The sequence below is a fragment of the Anabrus simplex genome, chromosome 1 (assembly GCF_040414725.1).
Source record: "Anabrus simplex isolate iqAnaSimp1 chromosome 1, ASM4041472v1, whole genome shotgun sequence".
NCBI classification, from domain to species: Eukaryota; Metazoa; Arthropoda; class Insecta; order Orthoptera; family Tettigoniidae; genus Anabrus; species Anabrus simplex.
The window spans coordinates 522,786,703-522,811,140 of NC_090265.1; the positions used below are offsets into that span (position 1 = coordinate 522,786,703).

Genomic DNA, 24,438 nt, shown 5'->3' on the forward strand with positions numbered 1-24,438 from the left:
TGGGGTGTAGTGTGAGTATGGGTACATGATGATGCCTGTAGAAATGGGAGAAGATGAGGGGGAACATCACTGGCAGTCCTGCCCTTGATGTGAGGTGAAATAACCCAAGAAGAAATGGGATTTCAGACCTCCAAGTGAGGGTGATACAGTCAGACTCCAAGAAGAGATGAGGGTATGAGGGGGCGGAGGATATAAAGGAGAGGATGTATAAGTCTCTGGTAAGATCCCAGTTAGTGTATGTGATCTACACCAGAATTACTTGCAGCATGATTTACTGTGGATGATTTCTGACAAAAGAGTAGTGTTACAAAAATGTTGTGAACTTTGGGCTGAGAAGACTTGGGAGTAACAAGACGAGCTGCTTGATTAAGTGTGATGTTCCAAGCTGTCAGTGGAGGGATAGTGTGGAATGACATCAATAAATGAGTAAGGTTGAGTGGAGCTTCTGAAGGTACTAAAGATCATACTGTAATATGAAGATAAGTTTGAATTCAGGAGGGCAAATTGGGGCAAATATTCATTTATAGGAAGAGGAATGAGGAATTGGAATAATTTATAATGGGAACTGTTCAATAAATTTCTGAAATCATTTAAGAAAAGACTAGGTAAATAATTGATATGGAATCTGCCACATGGGTGACAGCCCTAAATGCAGAGCATTGAGATTGATTGATTGATTGATTGATTGATTGATTGATTGATTGCAAAAATGTTATCTAATAAGTAGAAGTATAGCTGTTGAAAATTTCAAGAGTGTGGGGTCCAAAGAACCTTGCAGAATTTTTAGAGAATTGTAGAAAAACTTAGTTCACAAATCTAGGGAAAAAGGATATGATGCAGTAGTACAGGTTGGCAAAAACTTTGCATTAGTCTAAGTGAATATGAAAAGAAAGCAACAATATACAAAGGTACTTTAGAGACAGAAGGCATGTGATAGAATAATGCCATACTTGAAGACTAAAGCACCTACTGGTCAGAAGACGTGACAAGAACCAAACAAGATGCACAGTAACTCGCGGCAACAGTGGGCAGCTAGGAGAAAGTGAGGGGTAAAAGTAAGGTGAGTCTTGATGGACCTCAAGTGTGAAACAATGTGTGGAATGTGTAGTAGTAGTAATGGAAGCTGAGTGTAGCAGTTGCGTTAATAAATTGGGTGACAGGAAAGTTCCTCACACCCAGAGTGGGGAAATAGTGTGTAATGTGTACAATTATTTGAAATAGGAAAACTCAAGAACCTGTTTATTTAATTCAACAGCACGTTCAACCTTTCATAAAAAATAAAAAAATTAAAAAAAGGAGATATTTGGTTGAACCCTGGGAATTTCTTTAGACCCCAAAGTATACAGACCTAAACTACAGACTGCATTCAAGAAACCTGATTTTAAAATATATACGGGTATTTCAGCGTGTAGTGTTAAAAAAATTTTAAAGGAAGGAATCATGTTTTTCCAAGAGCGAAAAATCATTTAGTAGCCTACTCCCAATAAAAAGAGAATGAGAACTTAAAACAGACTTGGATGATTTTGACAATTACTTACAAACCTTAGCATTATACAGAAGCAAAGGGTGGCCAATGATAATAAACTATAGAAAAAGATATTATATTCATGCATCACACAATACAGAACATGCGTGAAGTGATAATCAAGGAAACTGGTCTTCCAGCTCCAGTTTCTGAGGGCCAGCAAGCTATCATTGTTCAGGTGCGTAGGAGGGTTTTATCCCAAATGCTGTCATGATATTTAAATCAGATGTGCTCATTTATTTCCGTTCCATGTATAACAGTATAGTTGAGATGGGCAACGCATACCAATCGGCATTCGAACATTTCCACAAATGTTTGATCTCTTGGCCACTTGCTTGCCCAGTTAGAGGGTTATTTTTGTGATGGAAGTGGGCTTTAAAACAGAAGTTCTCATTCCCAAACAGAAATCCTCACAGCTCTGCTGCCAATGCACCTCTTACTAAACAGACGTCAGTCTCTTTTTTCAGCTCAGACAATTTACATGTGCTTTGTTCACTGTTTGAAAGTCTTGCAATATTTGCTTCATTTGATTAATATTTGTGAAGTGTATTGCTTTTTACTTACCTTTGTGTAATAATGTGGAGGCCACGGGAATCAAACCTGGAAATTAATGCACCAGAAGATCCTAAATTAAATCTGCCAGCACTGATACTCGAACAAATAGTACTGGTTTGGAGCCCATTAGTAATACTCGACAGAGTAGCAGTGGTTCTGTGCCCAGGAGTGATACTCAACCAAGAAGCAGTAATTCTGTGAAGAAAAGAAAGGAGACAAAAACTTCAAGTAAGCGAAGTCAACGGCTAATATGTAATGCCTACGAATACATTACAAAGAACAATATAGGCAAGAGTTATTTATATTATTATTATTCCAGTCCATCATTTGTGATTTTACTTTTTCTTTCTTTACTGAAAGTGAGACACTGATATTATCTGCATAAAAGTAATATTTTAATAGATTTATTTTGATATGAATTCAAGCATAGTACAGTAAAACTTGCTCAAAGCGGAAACTTGTCCAATGTGTACGAAAGTTATGGTCCCAGCGCACTGGATATAGCTTTGCATGTTATTTATGTTGTATAAAGCGGAATCAGTTCAATGTGGAAATGGAAAGAAATTATGAAAATAATTACTGTATAATGTGGAAATTATGCTTTAGCTGTGAAATTTATTTAGGCATACCTGTACTGCGGGTACATAAATATTTTGCCAGGAGAAGAGTCAGATGTTTACAGACCGTAACACACTGCTCTTAATGAGGTCCGGGTTTCCCAAATTCCTGGTAGAATGGGATTTAAATCTCCACTAATTGCCTGACTCTTGCCATGGTTTGTAGAGATCTTTATCTTGATGTACAACTTGAGCCCAATTCTGAGGTAAACCGTTCCCTTACGTCAGTAAATTTGTGTCAGTTTTGTAAACAGCACAATCGCTAAGAAATATACATCACTGACATTGAACGAGAAAGTGAAAATTTTTGAAGCGAGTTAAAAGGAAAAGTTGTCTGTGCGTAAAATTATGTTGCATTTCAGATGTGGAAAAACTCAAGTTTATTAGATTTTAAAACATACGGACGGCATTACTAAGCGGTGGATGGAGGGGAATGGACAAATGAAGAGGAAATCTAAGGTAACGGGCAATGAAGAAATTGATGATTTATTGTGGGAATGGTTTGTCAGTGCCTGTTCAATGAACCTTCCGGTTAGTGGACCTATGCTACAGAATGAGGCTCTTGCCATTGCTAAATCACTTGGCTGTTGTCTTTAAAGCATCAACTGGGTGGCTGGAGAGTTTCAAAACAAGACACAATATCGTATGGAATAAAGTCTGTGGCGAGTCAAAAGACGTTGGATGGACATATAGTAGCCGAATGGAAATTGAAGCTGCAAAATTTCTGGCTATGAACCTAAAGACATTTTCAACACTGACGAAACAGGATTGTTTTTTCGAGCCTGGCCTTCAAAGTCACTTGCGCTTCATAGGGAAAAGTGTGGCGGGGGGGGTTAAATGTTGAAAGAAAGACTTGCAGTACTGTTGTGCAGTAACATGGAGGGGGAAATGGAAAAGTCCCTAGTAATCGGGAAATCAGCAAAACCAAGGTGTTTAAAAAACTTGGACTTGCGCAAGCTTCTGGTAACTTGGAGGAGCAATGGGAAAACCTGGAAGAATGGCTGAATGAATTTAACTGTAGGATGTAGAAGGAAAATTGCAAAGTTATTCTTTTTCTCGACAATGCCACTTGTCACCCACATGTATTGCTTTCCAATGTCAAGCTAGCCGGGTTTCCACCTAACACAAGCAGCATTGTTCAACCTATGGACCAAGGAGTGATTTACACATTTAAATCTCACTACAGGCATTTATTGATGCATTTGCTGATCAAGAATGTTGATACAGCTGACAACACCTACTTCCTTACACATTCAGTTTCCATACTGGATACTGGATGCTGTCAACTGGATCAGTTTGGCTATGAAGCAGATCAAACCTCAGTCATAAAGTCTTTTGCTAAAGTGGGATTTGCAGAAAATGATGACATCGGCACACGTGAGGAAGTGACTGAAAATGCTGCACCGATATCTACACTGAGCCAACAACAGAATTTTGCATGTAATGTAGACAAATACATTCACAGCGACGACCAGCTCGCTACTCACTACAGTTTCCAGTCTGCTGTAGCTGTACAGCTTCTGAAGATCTGCCGTACAGAGAATGAAGAAGATGATGATCCGAGGGATGAAGACCAGGAAGAGGAGGAGGAAAGAGAAAGTCAGGAAGAAATACGCACTCATGAACAAGCTATTGAGTGTATCAGGGACATTATGAAATTTGCTGTCAAGTTGAATACACCGTGAATTCTTGAGCTACTGTACAGCGTTAAAGACTGCATTGTGAAGGACATGACATAATATGTTGAGGGTGTTATGCCTATGCGAGAGTAATAAAAACCTACTGCACATCAAGATATTGTGTTACTGAGATTTGCATCACCAAAACTAGACTAATGGATCAGGGGTAAGTAATTTGTGAATCTTTTTGTATAATTTTGTTCAATCCGGAAACTTGTCTAATTTGGGAAAGAAACTCAGACCCTTACGATTCCGCTTTGAGCAAGTTTTACTGTATTTCGGGAGACCTGCTATTTGTATTTAAAATAGTTCATGGCAATCATTTACGGCTATTTGAAAGTTCTTTGTCGAGTTTATTGGACTGAGTCAGGATTGAGACCGGCATCTTGGGCTTTTGTTGTATTCTGTTCTACTGATATTTTCATTGTTGTAAGCAATATCAACTGTGACAAAGTAGTAGCATGTGCATCACATTAACAAAAATAGCCATGATTTGCCATTGTTGCACTACATGTGACATATGATAGTACTGATGGTCTGTTACCTTCAAGGAGCACGTGTGGTTCTTCCCCTCATTTCTCTCTCTAGTGTGTCATCATAGTCAAGTAAGGGGTGTGCGACAGGTGCGTGTTTGGTTAATGCTGGATCTCTCATCCTATATTTTGGTTCTGCAAGGAGGATCTTGGAGGTGGTGATAGTAGTGGTGTTTTTGTTTTGAGCGGAAATACAATGATGATGGTAGTGGTGGTGATTATTGTTTTAAGAGGAAGTACAACTGGCCAACCATCCTCTATTAACATTTATCAGTGGGAAGAAAATGGAAAGGGCTGACACTTCAAAAAAATGAAGGTATTGGTAAAAAGAAGACCCATGAAGGACATGAAAAATGAAAGACTGCCTAGGCCTCAAAACCTAATCCTGTCTGGTTGAGAAAAGAACCAAGAGTTGAACAAGGGAGGCTGAATAGGGCAGATGAAAGTGAGATGCCTGACACTAGTGGAAGCAATGATAGGACTCAGCTAAGGTCCCCGTCGTCGCCAAACCACGCTCTCAAGTTAAGAGCCTCTGGGACCCCTTTTAGTCACCTCATACGATAGGCAGGGGATACTGAGGATGTTATACTACCACCCCCACTCATGGGGTGAAATACAATGAAACTCTCGTAAGGGGAAAAAAAAGGGAAAAAAAATAAAACATGTGAATCCTTACCCTTCAGGCCTTTGCTGGAGGGGGAAACTAACGTTTGTTAATGACAACATGCACTATTAAAATTGTACTGAGCAAGTGAAAAACATATTAAGTAAAGTGTTTGAAAACTGGGGATTGTACAAACATTCACGTTTTAATGAGGCAAAAGTACGAAGATCCTCAGGTGCTATTCTAGCTACTGTACTGTACGTAGAATTGGCTTCTTCTCTTCTTATGACCCCGTCTCCCTCCGAAGGTTGGCGATCCAATTGATTATGATAACACACGAAACGGCAGCACGGCAGATTTCTATTGACGTATGTCCATACCACTGCCGCAAGTCTTTCAGCCAGGAATTTCTCTGTCTTCCTACAGATCTTTTCCCATCAGTCTTCCCTTGAATGATCATTCGGAGAAGTTCATATCGTTTACCTCTCATGATGTGCCTGAGGTAGCTTAGCTTACGCTCCTTGATGGTTATGAGAAGCTCTTTCTTCTTGTTCAGGATGTTGAGGACTTCTTCATTTGTCTTCTTTCCTACCCAAGATATTCGGAGTATTCTTCTGTATAAGTACATTTCAAAAGATTCAATCCGCTTCTCTAATAAAGGGCTGAGCGTCCACCCTTTGAAACCATACAGAAGGACAGGAAAGACATAACAACGTAGTATTCGAATTCTGAGCTGGAGGTTGAGTTCTTGGCTGGTGAATAAGGTCCTCACGGTATTGAACATATATTTTGCTTGTCAAATCCTGGATAGATATATAGATATTTATTTCAATAATTAATTCCAACAAGCCAAAGGCTCATACAGAGGAATTGTACAATGAATAATATATTCAATATATTCAAGATTTCACATTTTGAATCACAATGCTGGTTCACTAGAGTTCCAAGATATTTGATGGAAGATACTTGTTGGACGATGTTGTTGTTGATGTAAACGGAGGCCTGTTTTGGTGTTTTCGAGAATACAATCAGCTTGGTCTTGTTAATATTCAAGGATAAACTGTAGGTTTCACTGGTCCTCACGATGTTGTTTATAATGATTTGAAGATCACTAGGGTTGCTGGCTAACACAATCGTGTTATCAGCAAATCGGATGTTATTAATGACATAGCCATTGATCTTGATACCTAGATTAACATCTTCCATAGCCTCTCTGAACACAGCTTCAGAGTAGATGCCACTGGCAGACACCTCTTCGTATAGCTGTCTTCAATAGTAGTTCCTTCTATTTTGACCTCTGCCATTTGATTCCAGTACAAATGGGTAATGATACAAAGATCACCAACATGTACACCAGTAGATTCTGAAATCTCAACAAGTTTTGCATGAGATATGCAGTCGAAAGCTTTTCGGTAGGGCCTAGTTGATGGAGCAAGCGTGCACATCTTCATTCATATCTAGGCATCTCTGGGTCAAAACATTCAAGGGAAAAATAGCCTCGTGAGTACCCAGTCCATCCCCAAAGCCAAACTGAGTATGAACTTGGCATTCGCATTTGAGGTAGATTCGAGTGTGGATGATACACAGAAATACCTTTAGCACATGGGACATTAGGCTGATCATACAATAATCATCACAATGTGATACACTAGCCTTTTTAGGTATGGTGACAAAAGTAGATCTTAGCCAGTCAGATGGAATTATACCAGATTTATATATTGCGTTGACTAATGTAGTTAGCAGCTCTAGTCCTCTGCCATGGCCTTCAGCAATGAGTTTGAGAGTTTCTGCATGAATCTTGTCCAGACCTACAGCTTTTTCATTCTTCTGGAGTTTGATTGCATACAGTACTTCCTCTTGGGTTATATTTGGCTGCCTTCGCCAATAAAAGATGGTTTGTCTGGCCTTACATCGCTAAATAGGTTTTCAATATATTCTTTCCAACATTTCAACTTGTCCTTGACTCCTACCAAAATGGTGTCATTGGCATCCCTCAGTATAGCTTTACATGGCCTGTGATATTTCTCTACAAGTTCCTTGATCTTCTTGTGGAGATTAAACAAGTCATGTTTCTCTTGGAGAAGTTCTATTTCTCTGCATCTCTCCAAGAGTCATAGTTCTTTTGCTTCCCTACACTTCCTCCTCACTGTCCTGTTTAGTTCTTGGTATTGGACTTTACTTACATTTTTCACTTTCTGTCTTTGGTCCATAAGCTGTAGAATATCTTCTGTTATCCATGGCTGTTTTTTTGAACTGTTCGAATGTCCTATGTCAGTCTCTTGAGTACCTGTGAGTATGTTCTTTAGTGTAGTCCATTATGACTCAATATCCTCTGTTTCCAAGTTGTTTATTGTTCTCATACGTTCTTCGAGCTTCAAAGTTGTTTGAGCTCGAAATACGGGGTTGTCAAGGCTCTTTGTATTGATATGCTTAGGTCTGTCAGAGTGTATGTTCTTGACGAAACAATGAAGTGTTAAGTCCATGACGACGGGATTATGGTCGCTGTTAACATCCGCCCCACCGAGCTCGATAGCTGCAGTCGCTTAAGTGCGGCCAGTATCCAGTATTCGGGAGATAGTAGGTTCGAACCCCACTGTCGGCAGCCCTGAAAATGGTTTTCCGTGGTTTCCCATTTTCACATCAGGCAAATGCTGGGGCTGTAACTTAATTAAGGCCACGGCCGCTTCCTTCCCACTCCCAGCCCTTCCCTGTCCCATCGTCGCCATAAGACCTATCTGTGTCGGCGCGACGCAAAGCAACTAGCAAAAAAAAAAAAAAAAAAAAAAAACCATCCGCCCCAGGGTAGGTTTTGACAGCTTTCACGTATCTTTTCAGATGACTTTTGATGAGAATGAAGTCTATCTGATTCCTGACAATATGAGTTTCACAATCTGCAGGAGATGCCTATGTATACAAGCACCAGGGATGTAGCTTGAAAGAGGTATTAATAACAGAGAGATGTTGTTCTGAAAAAAACTGAACTAGACGATCACCTCTGGTATTTCTCTCACCAAGGCCATATTGTCCAACAATTTCATCCTCTGCACCGAGACCTATTTTAGCATGGAAATCACCAAGGGCAAGAGTTACATCCCCTTTCTTTGTAAGGGACATTGCCTCGTCTAGAATGGAATAGAATTCTTCAACTAATTCGTCTTCCTTATGGCCGGTTGGAGCATAAGCCTGGATAATATTCATGGGATGATGGGAAGTTTGCAGTTTAAGAAACATGACACGCTCTCCAAAGGGTATGAAGTCGATGACAGACTTCACCAGATCAGAAGAGAGGAGCACAGCCACTCCATATTGATGTTGAGGTTCGTTACCACCAGAGTAATACAGAACTCCATGATTAGTTTGTTGTGTTTCTGACCCAGGCCATCGAACTTCACGAAGGCCCAAAATCTTGATTTCCAAGCATTGCATTTCTGATTCAACGTTTGCAAGTTTCCCAGCCATATATAGACTTCGCACATTCCATGTGGCGATTCTTATTCTTTTGTTATAAACTTGAAACTTATCACTACTTGACCTCAGGGGGATTCTTAGCACCCTCTCTCCACTTAAAGGGTGCCCCGGACTGAGGGACGTTTCTTTAGTATCTGTAAATTGAAAATTTATAGGATAAATCGACGAGAACGGTAGATCGAACACCAATGAACTCAAAATAAGAGATCAAGAATGGAAGAGAATCGTACCAGAATGCATGAAGAAATGCATTTGTGGTAGGCCCACGTCTATGGAAAATGTGCCTATGAACGATGATAACCTGTAGTTTATGAAAATGTTATTGTTAGTCGGTAGACGAATACTTAATTGGGTATGATAGCATAGTACCCGTTGTCTCACGGAAGGAGACCCTTAGAATTAAATAAAGCAAGATAATTGTTCTTTTCTTTTCTTGAGTAACTGCAGCTGGTGCGATTATGGTTAACGAATGATAAAATTCTTAAGGCGATTACTCTCGATTTAAATTTAGTGACAGTGTTGATTATCTCGGCATATTAGTTTAAGTGGCATGAATTAACAAATAGCAAAATTGTGCAATTTTTAGATACCGGTAATAATTGAGGTGCTGTCTATGGCTGTTGTCTGTTGGCCGCTTGTTTGCTTGGCATCGGAATATTGTTTCTTTTGTGGTTTCTCTCAGAACTCTTCAGGAAAAATGAAACTTTTATCTATGTTTTAAAATTATTTATTATCGTACGTTTTAGCGAATTTCTTTTAAAATGAAATCCATAGGGGTTCTTTAAGTTTGCTTAACAAGTTAACCTCACTTTAACGCTCAACGAAAACCATATTATACACATTCTCTTTGGTATACACCACGTTTGTTTAAGGACATCTCTTCCAGACTGTAATTTGAAGGTAGTGTATTCCTTATAATTTACGCAGCCTCTTTTGCCCTTTACGCGTATTATTAAATTAAGTGCCAGAACGAATATTTAAGTCAACAGTTTGCGATGACAATGGACTTACTACCTTTATTTTGAGGTTATCGTTCTTCCTAAAGTTAAACGGTTTGGGGTTGGAAGGTGTTCAGTCACTATTGATATGCATTTAGGGCAGTCGCCCAGGTGGCAGATTTCCTATCTTTTGTTTACCTAGTCCTTAAATAATTGCAAAGAAGTTGGACATTTATTGAATATCTCCGTTGGTAAATTATTTCAATCTCAAAATCCTCTTCCTATACACAAATATTTGCCCCAATTTGTCTTCTTGAATTTCAACTTCATCCTTCTATTGTGGTCTTTCCTACTTTTAAAAACACCACTCAACCTTATTCATTGACTAATGTGATTCTAAACCATCTCTCCACTGACAGCTTGGAACATACCGCTTACTTGAAAATTGTATGATAGATACCTTGAGGTTCTACCCATTCATTACAACTTATAATCTTATAGATTACATAGGCCTATGTAACTCTGTCAGACCCAAAATCTTTATAAATATGCATGTACCGCTTAGTCGAGCAGCTTGTCTCCTTATTCCCAAGTCTTCTCAGTCCAAAAGTTTGCTGTATTTTTGTAACACTACTCTTTTGTCAGAGATCACCCAGAACAATTCTCAAATCAAGTAGGCCCTACCGTATTCCTGGTGAGGGTCCCATGAACTGGAACCATACTCTAATTGTGGTCTTACCAGTTACTTGTATGTCCTCTCCTTTACGTCCTCACTTCAACCCCTAATATTCTCATAGCTATATGAAGAGATCAGTACCAGTGACTTTTATTTATAGTCCAGTTTATGTGATTACCCCAATGAAGATCTTTCCTTGTAGGCTATTAGGCTAATACCTAGGTACTTATTGTGGTCCCCCCCATGAGGTACTTTCACCCTATCAGTGCAGTAATTAAAATTACAGGTACCTCCTTCTTTGGTTTATATGTTTATTGAGAGCAGTTAGATGTGCTAATGCAATGTATACATCTCTGTAGGACTTTTTAGGCTTTTATTTACCTTCACTGCATAATGTGTTCATAATTCACATGCTTAACGATTCTTCTTTTGCCTGCTGTGAATGACATGAATCTTTTCCTTTTCAGGCATGTCTGGTACTAGTGTAATTAAGACAGTTCCAACTCAAGATCTTCTCACTGAGTTGAGGACATTTCTTTCTGGAGCTACTAGAACAGTAAAGATCAATCCCTTGGAACTTGCGCGCACTGCACTTTCCTTGTTAAAAACTCTACCTGCTGCCCGCGATGCTGTCCTAGAATATTTCTGCTCACTGTTTGATGATGCAGTTTCAAAATATGTTACCCAGATAGAGGTAAGTTAAATCAGTGTGTGTTCACTTTTCCCTGCTGCAGGCCATTTTTGAATTATTCCCCACTCAGTGTAAAGTGACTTTGTGGTAGTAACATCTTAGAAAACCTACTTTTGTAAAAGTTGTGAACATTCTTGAGATTACTGGAAAATTGAAGATTACTGGAAATTAATTTTTGATACGGTAATAAATTAAATGCTACCCTCTATTAAGTTAAAATCCATTAATAAAATCATTATTCACTGCATATAATTTGCATTTTAATTAGGGCTGTTAGACAGGATGGTTGTTACTTCTACTTAGAGTTCCTAGCATTTTGAGTTGACAGTCCAGGATAATCGATTATTGTACAGTATTCTGCTATTATGGATTTTTTAAAAGAAATGGAATGCTCATTGTATTTTTTAGACTGATATGACTCATGGCTCATCAAGTGGATCTCTTCAAGAAGAAGCAACCATTGCAGAAATACACAACATTCTTTGCAATTTTGTCAGTGCTAATCCTGAAGCTTGGGCACCTATTATTTCTACCTGGTCTCTGGAGCTTCTAGGTAACAGTATATGTAATTATATAGATTAATTGGGATATTATATTTTGAGACACATTTTAGTACTAGTATAAATGTAGTCTGTGACACAGCTATATTTTGATCATCGTCATGATCATCATTATCATCATTATCATAATAATTTTCCAGCCACAGTTTCTCAGGTGTGGTGTACAAATGCTCGCTACTTCTTCTTTTATTTTGTTCTGTCATTGTCCATGTTTTGGATGCGTAAGTCAAGATAGGAACATAGTAGGTGTTATATAAGGTTTGTTCCAACGAGCAGTTTGCGTACGGTTTCGTACCGATTAGTGGACTGATGTAAGCGCATGCGCGAGCTATGTACTTGGGGACCGTCGCTAAACAGCAGTCTGTTGGAACGGTTCGTGAACGGTCAAGAAAAATTACAATGCGCATGCCTTCACGATTATGCGGTAGATCCGTGGTCAGCATGTTAGAGGATAAATAAACAGTTTTTGTTCTGTTTTGCTTGTTAATGCTCCTTGAACATTCCATTATCATAGCGAGACACTGTTTCTTCTAGAGAGAGAGAGAGATTTTTCTTTAAAAAAAATGCTGTTTGTTCGGGGCGTCGACCTATATAGATCTTTTGCCCCTACTTGCATCATATGATATGAACCTGCGAGTAATTGGAATTGCGGAAGTTTAGAGTGTTGGATGTGAGGAAAGGAACGTTAAGCGTTAAGGACGGAACAAACACCCAGTCCCCAGGCCAGGGATATTAATCATTTACAATTAAAAACCCCTGACCCGGCCAGGAATCAAACCCAGGGCCGCTGGGTGACAGGCGGACTTGTTACCCCCTACACCGCGGGACCGGACGAGAATTTTGGTTACTAAATCATTTATGTCACTACATGTAATATGAAAATCATTTAAACATTATTGCAAATAAGTAATAAATAATGATGACTTGCCTAAATAATGATAATTTTTCACTTTTGGGATATTGTAATGTATCTCCAGATCATCTTCACTGGAGTCTGAGTTCATAAAATTTAACTACTTTGTTAGCGTGGAGTCAAATATGACTTTTTAACTGTATAATAACACCGTACTTGTATTTAATTATAATAATATGTATAACGTGTCGTCTTCTCCCGCCAGATGATGATGATGATGATGATGAGTGATCAGCTGTACACAGCTATGGACCTCAATGCACAGCTCGCAGTTATTTTGGTGTACTGCGCATGTCACCGACACACAGTTCTATATTCTGGACCATGAACTGCTTTGCCAGTCAGCAAACTGATTCACGAACGGTCCACAGTCTGTTGGAACAACAGACTCCGAGTCCTCGTTTGAGTTGGAAGTTTGTTGGAACGCTCTTTCCTTCCCGTGCATGCGTCAGACTGTTTGCAAACTGTTCCTGTTCGTGTTGGAACAAACCTATAGAATATATTTTTTTGCTTCTGTGGCACTTTTCTGCTTTATATTAAACATCTTACACAGAAGAATAGGTGTCCCTTTCTGCCCTGTTTGTTTATTTCCTTCCTGTTTTTCCCACTTTCCTCAATAATGCTCCCAGATATTTAAAACTGTCTACTTTCTATTGTTCCCCTCCTCCACATGTTATTTCCATAGGCCTATCTGGTCTGTTCTTAATGGATGTTGCGATTATCATTGCTTCGTGCTAGACGATTGATTATGCAACAGTTGCTAGCTTGAGCCCTTGTGTGATAATCTGTAAAATTATTTGGTGTAAATATTTCATTTGATGTTGTATCCCCAGAGTTGTTTCTGCACTGACTTTACAAGAAAACATTTTCATCCTGAAGACACTGAATACCAAGCACAGATCAAAAAGGATGATGATGAGATTTTCATCAATGCCTTTGGGTAAAGACCTGTGTGTGATGTTTTGACTCCTTTTTCATAGAAATGAATTACGTTAGTGTTATTGCATATTCCTCATTATACTATGTTTGAAGCACAACGATGACCACGTGGAATCCATCGAGGCTTCTCAATAGTTTCTTTAAAACTCGTAGCATACAAAGGAAGCAAAGCCATCTCATTACAGACTATAAAGGACCGAGGAGGGAAATATAACAGGCATTTTGTATTCATAACCTTGGCACTAAGTGGGATAGAATAGCTAGCTCAATACTTGGTTGCTTTTGACTCCAGGAATGAACCTGGTTAATATTTCTGGTATAGACTTCTGAAAGTAAATCAAACCTATGTTTGTCCATGTCCGAGCATGTCTTTTATTGTGTACACAGCCCCCTACTTATAGCATACCCAGACTTTTTGTGAGTTGTAAACGTCCATAATAGTAGAATCGTTTCTTCATCAAACTGTTCTCATTTATCACAAATATTATAATATTTGTGATATATGCCATCTTCAGTTCGGAACCAAAATGAGAATAGTTACTTGTAACTGTTCTCATTTGTCACTTAATAATCTGCTAGACACTTTGAGAAGGTGTTTGACAGAGTTTGGCATGAGATAATGTTGACCATACTCAAAGAGACAGGTATTGTCCGTGCTGTCAAAAGTGGTGGAGGCATGTGAAAACTTTGGTCTACGTCATTGTGAGCAAGGGCCATGATGTAGCTCCTGGTTTGTGAGTCAGTGGAGTGCCAATACAGAGGTCGAGAAGATTATGTAGCTAGGCAGCATTGTCAATGAGCACTGGGACCATTCTCAAGAAATAAAGTGCCTCATTGAGAAGGCCAGGGCAGCCAAGTGCTCTGTTACAGAGAACTACCATTGCACCTGCGGACTAGGATCACATGGCTCTGTGTGTTCTCCATCATGCTGTATGGAGTCGAATCTTGGTTGATGAAAAAAGTACCATGAGAAGATAGAAGCATTTGAAATGTGGCTCTATTCTTGCATGCTTTGTATTAGTTGGGTAGACGGAATACAAAATGAGGAGATCTTGACCAGAATGTGTAAAGAAAAAGTCTCTGTAGGGCTTTGAAGATCAAGAAGCTCTTCTTTTTTGGTCATGTCATGAGGCACCCAAAAGCCTACAAACTCCTGCAAATGAAGTAAAGATCGAGGGAAAGACAGGTCCTGGGAGAACTCACACTTCTTGGATGCATGACCTGAGACAGTGGTTTGAACAAAAAACTATCTCGCTATTCCATGTAGTCAACAAGGAAACTGTGACGGCCAGAATGATTGCCAACGTTTGATGACTGATACAACTGTAGAAGAAATTTGTATTACCTTCTAATGGTTAGTAACTAGGATGATCTATAAATTTGTAACTTTTCAGTCCTAAGTCCTAGGTCATATCTTACTAAGACAATATTTAAAAAATCAGCTCTTGACCTTCGCTGAATTTTTCTGTTTGAAATTTGTGTGTGCATATTGACACTACTTTCACTGAGCGAGTTGGCCATGCGGTTAGGATCGTGCAGCTGTGAGTTTGCAATCGAGAGATAGTGGGTTCAAACCCCCACTGTTGGCAGCCCTGGAAATGGTTTTCCATGCTTTCCCATTTTCACACAGGGCAAATGCTGAGGCTGTACCTTAATCAAGGCCACGGCCACATTCTTCCCATTCCTAGTCCTTTCCTATCCCATCGTCGCCGTAAGACCTATCTGTTTATATAAAATCAGCTTCATGGTCCGTATCGCACTTTAACAGATTTAACATTAATTTATGGACACTTCCTCTCAAGCATTGATACTTTGTCAATATATGAATTTTTCATCTAAACTGTGTTATGTGGCTGAAGATGTTCATAATATACAAAATACACTGACTGACAGAGCAAATGCAACACCAAGAAGGAGTGGTTCGAAAGGGATGAAAGTTGGGGAAAAAACAGAAACGGCACGGACGAATAATTGATGTTTATTTCAAACCGATATGCAGGTTACACAATGCGCACGGCATCGACTCAGTAGGATGTAGGACCACCGCGAGCGGCGATGCACGCAGAAACACGTCGAGGTACAGAGTCAATAAGAGTGCGGATGGTGTCCTGAGGGATGGTTCTCCATTCTCTGTCAACCATTTGCCACAGTTGGTCGTCCGTATGAGGCTGGAGCAGAGTTTGCAAACGGCGTCCAATGACATCCCACACGTGTTCGATTGGTGAGAGATCCGGAGAGTACGCTGGCCACGGAAGCATCTGTACACCTCGTAGAGCCTGTTGGGAGATGCGAGCAGTGTGTGGGCGGGCATTATCTTGCTGAAACAGAGCATTGGGCAGCCCCTGAAGGTACGGGAGTGCCACCGGCCGCAGCACATGCTGCACGTAGCGGTGGGCATTTAACGTGCCTTGAATACGCACTAGAGGTGACGTGGAATCATACGCAATAGCGCCCCAAACCATGATGCCGCATTGTCTAGCGGTAGGGCGCTCCACAGTTACTGCCGGATTTGACCTTTCTCCACGCCGACGCCACACTCGTCTGCGGTGACTATCACTGACAGAACAGAAGCGTGACTCATCGGAGAACACGACGTTCCGCCATTCCCTCATCCAAGTCGCTCTAGCCCGGCACCATGCCAGGCGTGCACGTCTATGCTGTGGAGTCAATGGTAGTCTTCTGAGTGGACGCCGGGAGTGCAGGCCTCCTTCAACCAATCGACGGGAAATTGTTCTGGTCGATATTGGAACAGCCAGGGTGTCTTGCACATGCTAAAGAATGGTGGTTGACGTGGCGTGCGGGGCTGCCACCGCTTGGCGGCGGATGCGCCGATCCTCGCGTGCTGACGTCACTCGGGCTGCGCGTGGACCCCTCGCACGTGCCACATGTCCCTGCGCCAACCATCTTCGCCACAGGCGCTGCACCGTGGACACATCCCTATGGGTATCGGCTGTGATTTGACGAAGTGACCAACCTGCCCTTCTCAGCCCGATCACCATACCCCTCGTAAAGTCGTCTGTCTGCTGGAAATGCCTCCGTTGACGGCGGCCTGGCATTCTTAGCTATACACGTGTCCTGTGGCACACGACAACACGTTCTACAATGACTGTCGGCTGAGAAATCACGGTACGAAGTGGGCCATTCGCCAACACCGTGTCCCATTTATCGTTCGCTACGTGCGCAGCACAGCGGCGCATTTCACATCATGAGCATACCTCAGTGACGTCAGTCTACCCTGCAATTGGCATAAAGTTCTGACCACTCCTTCTTGGTGTTGCATTTGCTCTGTCAGTCAGTGTATGTATCACTTTTAATCAATAAGTTGCCTTAAGAAATTAATGTGTCGAGAAGGTGGAAAATAAAAATACTAAGTTGTGAAGACCTATCTGTGTCAGTGCAATGTAAAGCAAAAAAAAAACCATAATGATAATGCCCAGGTAGAGGAAAAGAACTGGGAATATGGAAAGGATCTGGTTATGACTTTCATAGACATAGAAAAGGCATATGATAGTGTACTCGGAGAGAAGGTTTGGGAAACCATGGTTAAAAAGAGACTCGGAAGAGAAATGTTAGAAATGGTGAAGCAATGTACAATGGTTTAGGAACTGGACTAAGACAGGGGAGCGTGCTGTCAGATGATGATGTGATCTGAGGAAAGGACAGCAAAGAAGTGCAACAACAACTAGATGTACTGAACAAAAAAATTGAGAAGTATGGCATGAAATTCAGTACAGAGAAAAGCAAGACTATGGTGATGTTGAGAGGGAAAAGGCAAGGAAAGGGCACTGTGGAGTCAGAGTCTGGAACTTGTGGACAGCTTTAAATACCTAGGAAGTGAATTAATGCAAAATGCTAGGGTGGACATGGAGATTAGCAGGAGGGTACAGCAGAGTAATGCATTCTACCAAAGTGTAAGAAAACTTGTTTGGAGCAAAGAAGTACCAAGGAAAAATAAGGAGATAATGTACAAAATGTACTACGTCCCCATAGTGACTTATGCAGCTGAGACTTGGACTTTGTCTAGCAGGCAAGAGAGTAGAATTAAAGTCAGTGAGATGAAATTCCTAAGAAGTATGATACGAGACAAGACAGAGTAAGAAATGAAGATGTTAGTAAGGAAGTTAGGATAGGAAAGCTAAATGAGAGAGTTAAAATGTATAAAGTAAGGTGGTTTGGACATGTAAAGAGGATGGAGGAGAATAGAATTCCAAGACAGATGCTGGAGGCAAAGTGTGAGGGCAAGACAGCAAGAAGAAGACCTAGAACAAGGTGGATTGAATCAGTGAAGAGCGGCATAAGAAGACGAAATTTAGACTGGGACAAGATCGTGGCAGAGGAATGGTGGAAGGAAAGAGGAAGATGGAGAAGTGCTATAAATACCCTGACCCAGCAGGAACTGGATAAGGGGAAATGATGATGATGATAGAGGAGGTGACTAATGTTAGTGAAGTACTGAAATTTACCTATGATAATAAAAATATTTATGAAAAAGGTATAAAAGTAGCTGGAATTTCTGGGGACATACTAAAGATAATGGGTTGGAATATTACTTAACATGTTCAGCCTGACGAACAACCGAGTTCCCAAAATTCTGACGCCACCGGTGGCGCACGCTGTTCTTTTATAAAACGTGACGTGAATGTGGTTTGAGATACATGTTGCTTTATATTGCAGTTAGGGGTTTGTGCAAGGAAATAGAGTAATGCTTCAGCTTTATTAGGATTGTATGCATTGTGTACTACTGGTGGTATATGATATAACAGAAATTGGTGCAGAATGGTTTTAAGTAAGTCATTCAATAACCTTCTTTAATTATGAAAACAACTTGTAAGATTACAAAATTCTATATAGTTATTATAAGGTTGATTTATTAAATTCCAATGCAAATTGACTTTCATAATGTAAGAACACACATTTTGATGTATGCTAGGTGTGGTTCAACAATGGTTGGTTCTTCGTTATTATGGAAATGCAAGCATTTCAGCAGGGTGTCAAATCGGTGTCATAGTTTTCTTTATAACCTCATTTCCATACATAGGATTGTTAGACCAGTAAATTTTTCTTTGGGGAAGAGGACAAATGCCCATGATTATAAGAACTCCAAGCAGCTTCTTTATTTCCTCTTTTGTGCAGTCCTTCCATTTAGCCATTAGTGATCATCTTTTTACTCTACAAGAGGCAGCGTATTGCCATGCATACCTGTTGGTTTCCAAAACAATTACATCTAAGATTTCATCATCTAAAAATTACTTATATACTGTCAAAGGGTTTGTTAAATTCAAATTATACTGCAGCCCTGGCTGTCTGGAAAAAGGAACTTCCCCACACGTGGCTTTCAAGTTAGTCCACTCCAAAATATTGTTTGCGTGATCATTATTAAGAGAACTTACTACCATTTGTACTGGATCATCGTGACTCCTTTCTTCATCACTTCGTTCTTCCTCACTTTCTTCTACCACACCTATAAGATCACTACCACTTTTAGTATCTGATGGACTGAGCTCGATAGCTGCAGTCGCTTAAGTGCGGCCAGTAACCAGTAATCGGGAGATAGTGGGTTCGAACCCCACTGTCGGCAGCCCTGAAGATGGTTTTCCGTAGTTTCCCATTTTCACACCAGGCAAATGCCGGGGCTGTACCTTAATTAAGGCCTCGGCCGCTTCCTTCCAATTCCTAGGCCTTTCCTATCCCATCGTCGCCATAAGACATATCTGTGTCGGTGCGACGTAAAGCAAATAGCAAAAAAAAAAAAAAAAAAAAAAAAAAAGTATCTGATAGTAAATATTCATTTCCAGATACTAATATGTCATAAGTTCAGGCACACATGTACTTTCATTTAGAATTCCTTTAATTTCATCGGGATCCATGATAAATATTTAGGCCTACCACAAATTAAAACAGGAATGTGGTTTTACTCTTCCTAAAACAGCTCCAGCAAAAACTACCATTTTATGCGGTAGGCCTACGAGACCAATTTAAACCATAAACAATGAACTGTAAAATTGTTTCAGTATTATCGAACGTGAGAGGTTCATAAATACACTGAAAGGGCGCTCTGCTGATTGCTTACGGGAGGTGTTGCACTCTTACAAGCAGTCTTTTGAAATTAAACATCTTCAAAATCTACTTCAATGACCATGAAATTGCATGTACCACCGGTGGCACACAACGGCATGATATTGACGCTTGATTACCAAATGCCATCGTGCGCCTCTGGTGGTGCACAAAATTAAGTGCATAAAATGTCTCTAAAACTGTTAAAATATACAAACTGACCATTAATGAAGGGGTTTCTTGTGAAAAACAATGTTTCTTATATAAAAACCCGATGTCATCTTTTAAGGAATGCAATGCTAAATACAAAGCAATTTTTGAGAGATAAGATTTTTTAGTCGTGTACCACCGATGGTGCATGTTGGGATGAATGTGTTAATACTATATCTCAAGTACTAATTTGACTACTATTAGCATGAAGGAGTTATACCAAATGAAATGGGTAGTTGCTTTAGTAATTCCCCCCAAAAAAGAAACATAAAGCAGATACAGTAATTACAAGGCAGTGAGCTGACATATATTGCTTGTCTCCTCTGATTATATTAAAAATGCTTGTAAAATTGTCTTGGCGCCGTCTCAAGGTCAAGCAGACCTGCCAACTGCAAGGGAGCCAAACTTGGAGAGTTGACGAATCACACACCACAAACTAGAATAGTGTATGTCACTTTGTACAGATTCTACAACATTAAAACTAGGGAGTTTTTTTTTCAAACACCCCGTATAGAAATTATGTGAGTAGAGAATTGAAATCGCAGATAAGGCTTTTTTTTGCAGATTACGTTCTACTATATAGAGTAATAAATAAGTTACAGGATTGTGAGTGACTGCAAAAATATTTTGATTAAGTTATGAGGTGACCAGCAGACAATGGCATGATGGCAAACAGGGTGAAAAGTCAGGTTGTAAGTTTCACTAAGAAGGAACATTGCCTCATTTTTAATTACTGTGTTGATGGAGAGAATATAACTCATGCCGACTGCTGTATGTACTTGGTTGTTAATATTCATTGGGGGTAATAACATCAACAAGGTTGCGAATAAGGGTTACAGATATCTTCATATGATTATAAGGGCAGTTAGCAGCTAGCCTATATTATTATTATTATTAAATGAAAAGCGCACAATGTGCAAAAACAGTTTTTGTACAGATGGTCAACTATGCTAATGCCATTCTTATTATTGAGGTTGTCCTCATTTTGCAGTTTTGTGCATGGTATCTTTCACAATTATCGTTGCACAGGTTACATATACAGTCTTCGTTCGGCTGGTGAAAGTTTTTGGTTTGGCAGAATCTGTGGTGAAATCCATGAGTGGCGTAACGTGTAATTACGTGCCGTAGCTCGTAATTTAGCTAGCCTATATCGCCGGGCTGATTGGCTCAGATGTTAAGGCGCTGGCCTTCTGACCCCAGCTTGGCAGGTTCGATCCTGGCTCAGTCTGGTGGTATTTGAAGGTGCTCAAGTACATCAGCCTTGTGTCAGTAGATTTACTGGCATGTAAAATAATTCCTGTGGGACTAAATTCCAGCACCTCGGCGTCTCTAAAAACCATAGAAGTAGTTAGTGGGACGTATAATAATAATTTCGTGTGGCTATTTCTAGCCGAGTGCAGCCCTTGTAAGGCAGGCCCTCAGATGAGGATGGGCGGCATCTGCCATGTGTAGGTAACTGTGTGTTATTGTGGTGGAGGATAGTGTTATGTGTGGTGTGTGAGTTGCAGGGATGTTGGGGACAGCAGAAACACTCAGCCTCTGGGCCGTTGGAATTAACCAATGAAGGTTAAAATCCCCGACCCAGCCGGGAATCGAACCTGGGACCCTCTGAACCGAGGCCAGTAAGCTGACCATTCAGCCAATGAGTCAGACAGTGGGATGTAAAGCGAATAACATTATTATTAGCAGTTGTATTGAAGATGTAAAGGAGCGAGCATGTAAGTAGGGATTGAAATAATTTACCAAAGTATATATTTGATAAATTTTCAACTTGAAAATCATTTAAGAAGAATATACCATATTATATAACAGCTGATAATGAATCTGCCACTTGTGCGACAGCCCCAAAGCAAATAAGTGATGAATGATGATGATATGTATCTGAGGTCTAAGGCAGTTTTCCGCTTTAAGTTTTGGAGGATGTCTTGTATAATTCTTGCAGAATCATGCATTGTGATGACCCATTTGATCTCTTAGACTTGACTTTTGACATTTGTGTTAGTGCTGTTGTTGTGGGTTGTTTATTTAAAAATTTTTTTTTTTTTACAAATTGCTTTGTCGCACCGACACCTAGGTGGTATTGCGATGGTGGGACAGGAAAGGGCTGAGAATGGGAAAACTACAAAAAATACAAACCACAATATCCTTTAAATATTAGTTCCTCCTCCTGTTCTTCTTTTCTTCTTCGTTAGTTGCCATTTCTAGTTCTCTCCTGGGTCGGGTTTTATATCAAGGACCTCCATCATTGCCTGTCTCTCCAATACTCTTTTCCTGTTTCCAATATTTCTTCTGTCTTTCCTCCTTCCTTCTCTGTACTTGCCTTCACTGTATCTATCCACTTTTTTGATTCCTTCCTTGTGGTCTCTTTCCTGTTTATTTCTCTGTACAGTGAAACCTCGGAATGCGAGTAACTTGGTCTACGAGTGTTTTGCAAGAAGAGTGAACATTTTAAATAAATGAAGGGTCAGGGGAAAAAAGCAGGAGACTCAATATTTGTACAACTTGAGAAAAAAGCAACTTTTGTGCTTGAATTCCCTATTTCTTTCCCCTAACAGCGAAACTTTGAGTGCTAATTTCTCCTGACTTGCCTGCTTTTTTTCCATTTCCGATCTCTCAATAGATGCGCATGATCACTCTGAAGCGGACTGTAACGATATCTTAATTTCGATGAAAGAGTGACTTGCCTATTTTTTTCCCCCGACCCTTCAAATTGTAACTTGATAAGCGAGTGAGGTTCCGCAATACGAGCGTCATGTGTGCCTATGTTTTCCCCTCTCCTGTTCGTTTGTTGAATGGGTGAACGAGATCTTTGGTCCTGTAGTGAAGAAATACCTTTCAGAAAATAATCTGCCTCTCGAAGTCTTGCTGGCTATGGACAATGCTCCTGCTCATCCTCCAGACCTTGAGGCCTTGAGGATGACTTACTGGAAGAATTCAAGTTCGTTAAGGTGAAGTTCCTTCCTCCCAACACTACTCCAGCTTGTGGATGAGCAAGTCATTGCAAACTTCAAGAAGCTATACACCAAAGCACTATTTCAGCGATGCTTCAAAGTGACCGAAGGAACAAACCTTACCCTCCGAGTGTTTGGGAGAAATCATTTCCCTGTCATGAACTGCCTGAACATCGTTGATAAAGCCTGGGATGGAGTCACAAAGAGAACTCTCACTTCCGCTTGGGGAAAGCTGTGGCCTGACTGTGTTCTTGGACATGACTTTGAGGGGATTGTTGGTGACAATGAGCTGCCGATTGTCGATGAAATTGTGTCCTTAGGGAAGACTATGGGGCTGGATGTGAATGACATGAACATTCAAGAGCTGGTGGAAGAACATAGCCAGGAAATGACCACCAACGAACAGGTGGACCTGCATCGCGAACAATAGAACGAGGTTATGGAGATCTCATCTGGGGAAGAGAAGGAAGAAAAGTCAATGGAATCTCTCACTTCAACTGAGATTCAGGAGAAGTGCAAAATGTGGGAAATGGTGAAAAATTTTGTAGAAAAACACCACCCGAATAAGGCTGTAGCAGTGTGTGCAATGAATCAGTTCAATGACAATGCAATGTCACATTTTTGTGAAATCCTCAAAAAGAGGCAAAAGCAACAGTCATTGGACGGGTTCCTCGTTAAAGTTGCACGAAAAGAAAACAATCCCAGTAAGACAACAGATAGCAGTGATTCCGTTAGTGAAATTTGTGCTACACAGTAACTCTTCTCATGTCATCTCTAGTCTCCCTCTCACCAACAAAGATTCCATTTTAAGGAAAAGTGCACTTTAATTTGTTTTATGTTATATTTTGTTTTAGAAATGGTATGTAAATAAATATTTTTGTGTTGTGGACAAATCATGTGCATTTCAATTGTTTTTTATAGGAAAACTTGCTTTGATATACGAGCGCTTTGGATTACAAGCATGTAGCCGGAATGAATTTTGCTCGCAATCCAAGATCCAACTATACTTTCTTTGTAACTCTTTTTTTCTTCCATTCGCATTATGTGCCCATATCATTTCAGCTTACTTGTTTCTGTTTTGTCCTGTAGGTTTGAAACTCCATTCCTCTTTCTAACCTCTTCATTTGTAATTCCACCTTTTCTAGTCTTCCCTACAATACCTCTAAGGCAGCTTTTCTCAACATTTTTCAACTAAAAATGTCAGAAATAGTCCTACGGACTACTAACTTATATGAGCCTAATTTTTTATCTATGTGTATGTTATTAACATTTGGGACATATTGTATCTTACCATTATTTATCTATCTGTCTGTCTGTCTGTCTGTCTGTGTCCGTCCGTCCGTCCATCCATCTATCTATCTATCTAAAGCAGAAAGCCTGTCCTCTTGTCTGTGTCTTCCTTATAGGGAGCGTGCACGGCCGCTCTTATCGCCTCTAGTGGAAGAAATCGGTAACGTTCGGTGATCTTGTCTTGAGCGGTCAGTCCAGGCTGTGTAACTGTGGGTGTGAAATTGTGGTAGTAGTA

At 40.2% G+C, this 24,438-nt stretch overlaps 1 protein-coding gene across 2 annotated transcripts in view; it reads left to right on the top strand.

Annotated features, from left to right (window-relative positions):
* The first annotated feature begins 9,428 nt into the window (after positions 1–9,428).
* The window catches only part of omd (integrator complex subunit 5 omd), a 135,996-nt gene continuing 120,986 nt past the window's right edge, over positions 9,429–24,438 (top strand). The window contains exons 1-3 of one of the 2 annotated variants that reach the window (XM_067135447.2): positions 9,429–9,881; positions 11,063–11,289; positions 11,695–11,839. In XM_067135447.2, the coding sequence (XP_066991548.1) occupies positions 11,065–11,289; positions 11,695–11,839 (370 nt within the window). In that variant the 5' untranslated portion in view covers positions 9,429–9,881; positions 11,063–11,064. Of the gene's footprint in view, positions 9,882–10,797; positions 10,882–11,062; positions 11,290–11,694; positions 11,840–24,438 lie in introns of those variants that run through there. The other variant, XM_067135446.2, reaches the window with a different exon arrangement.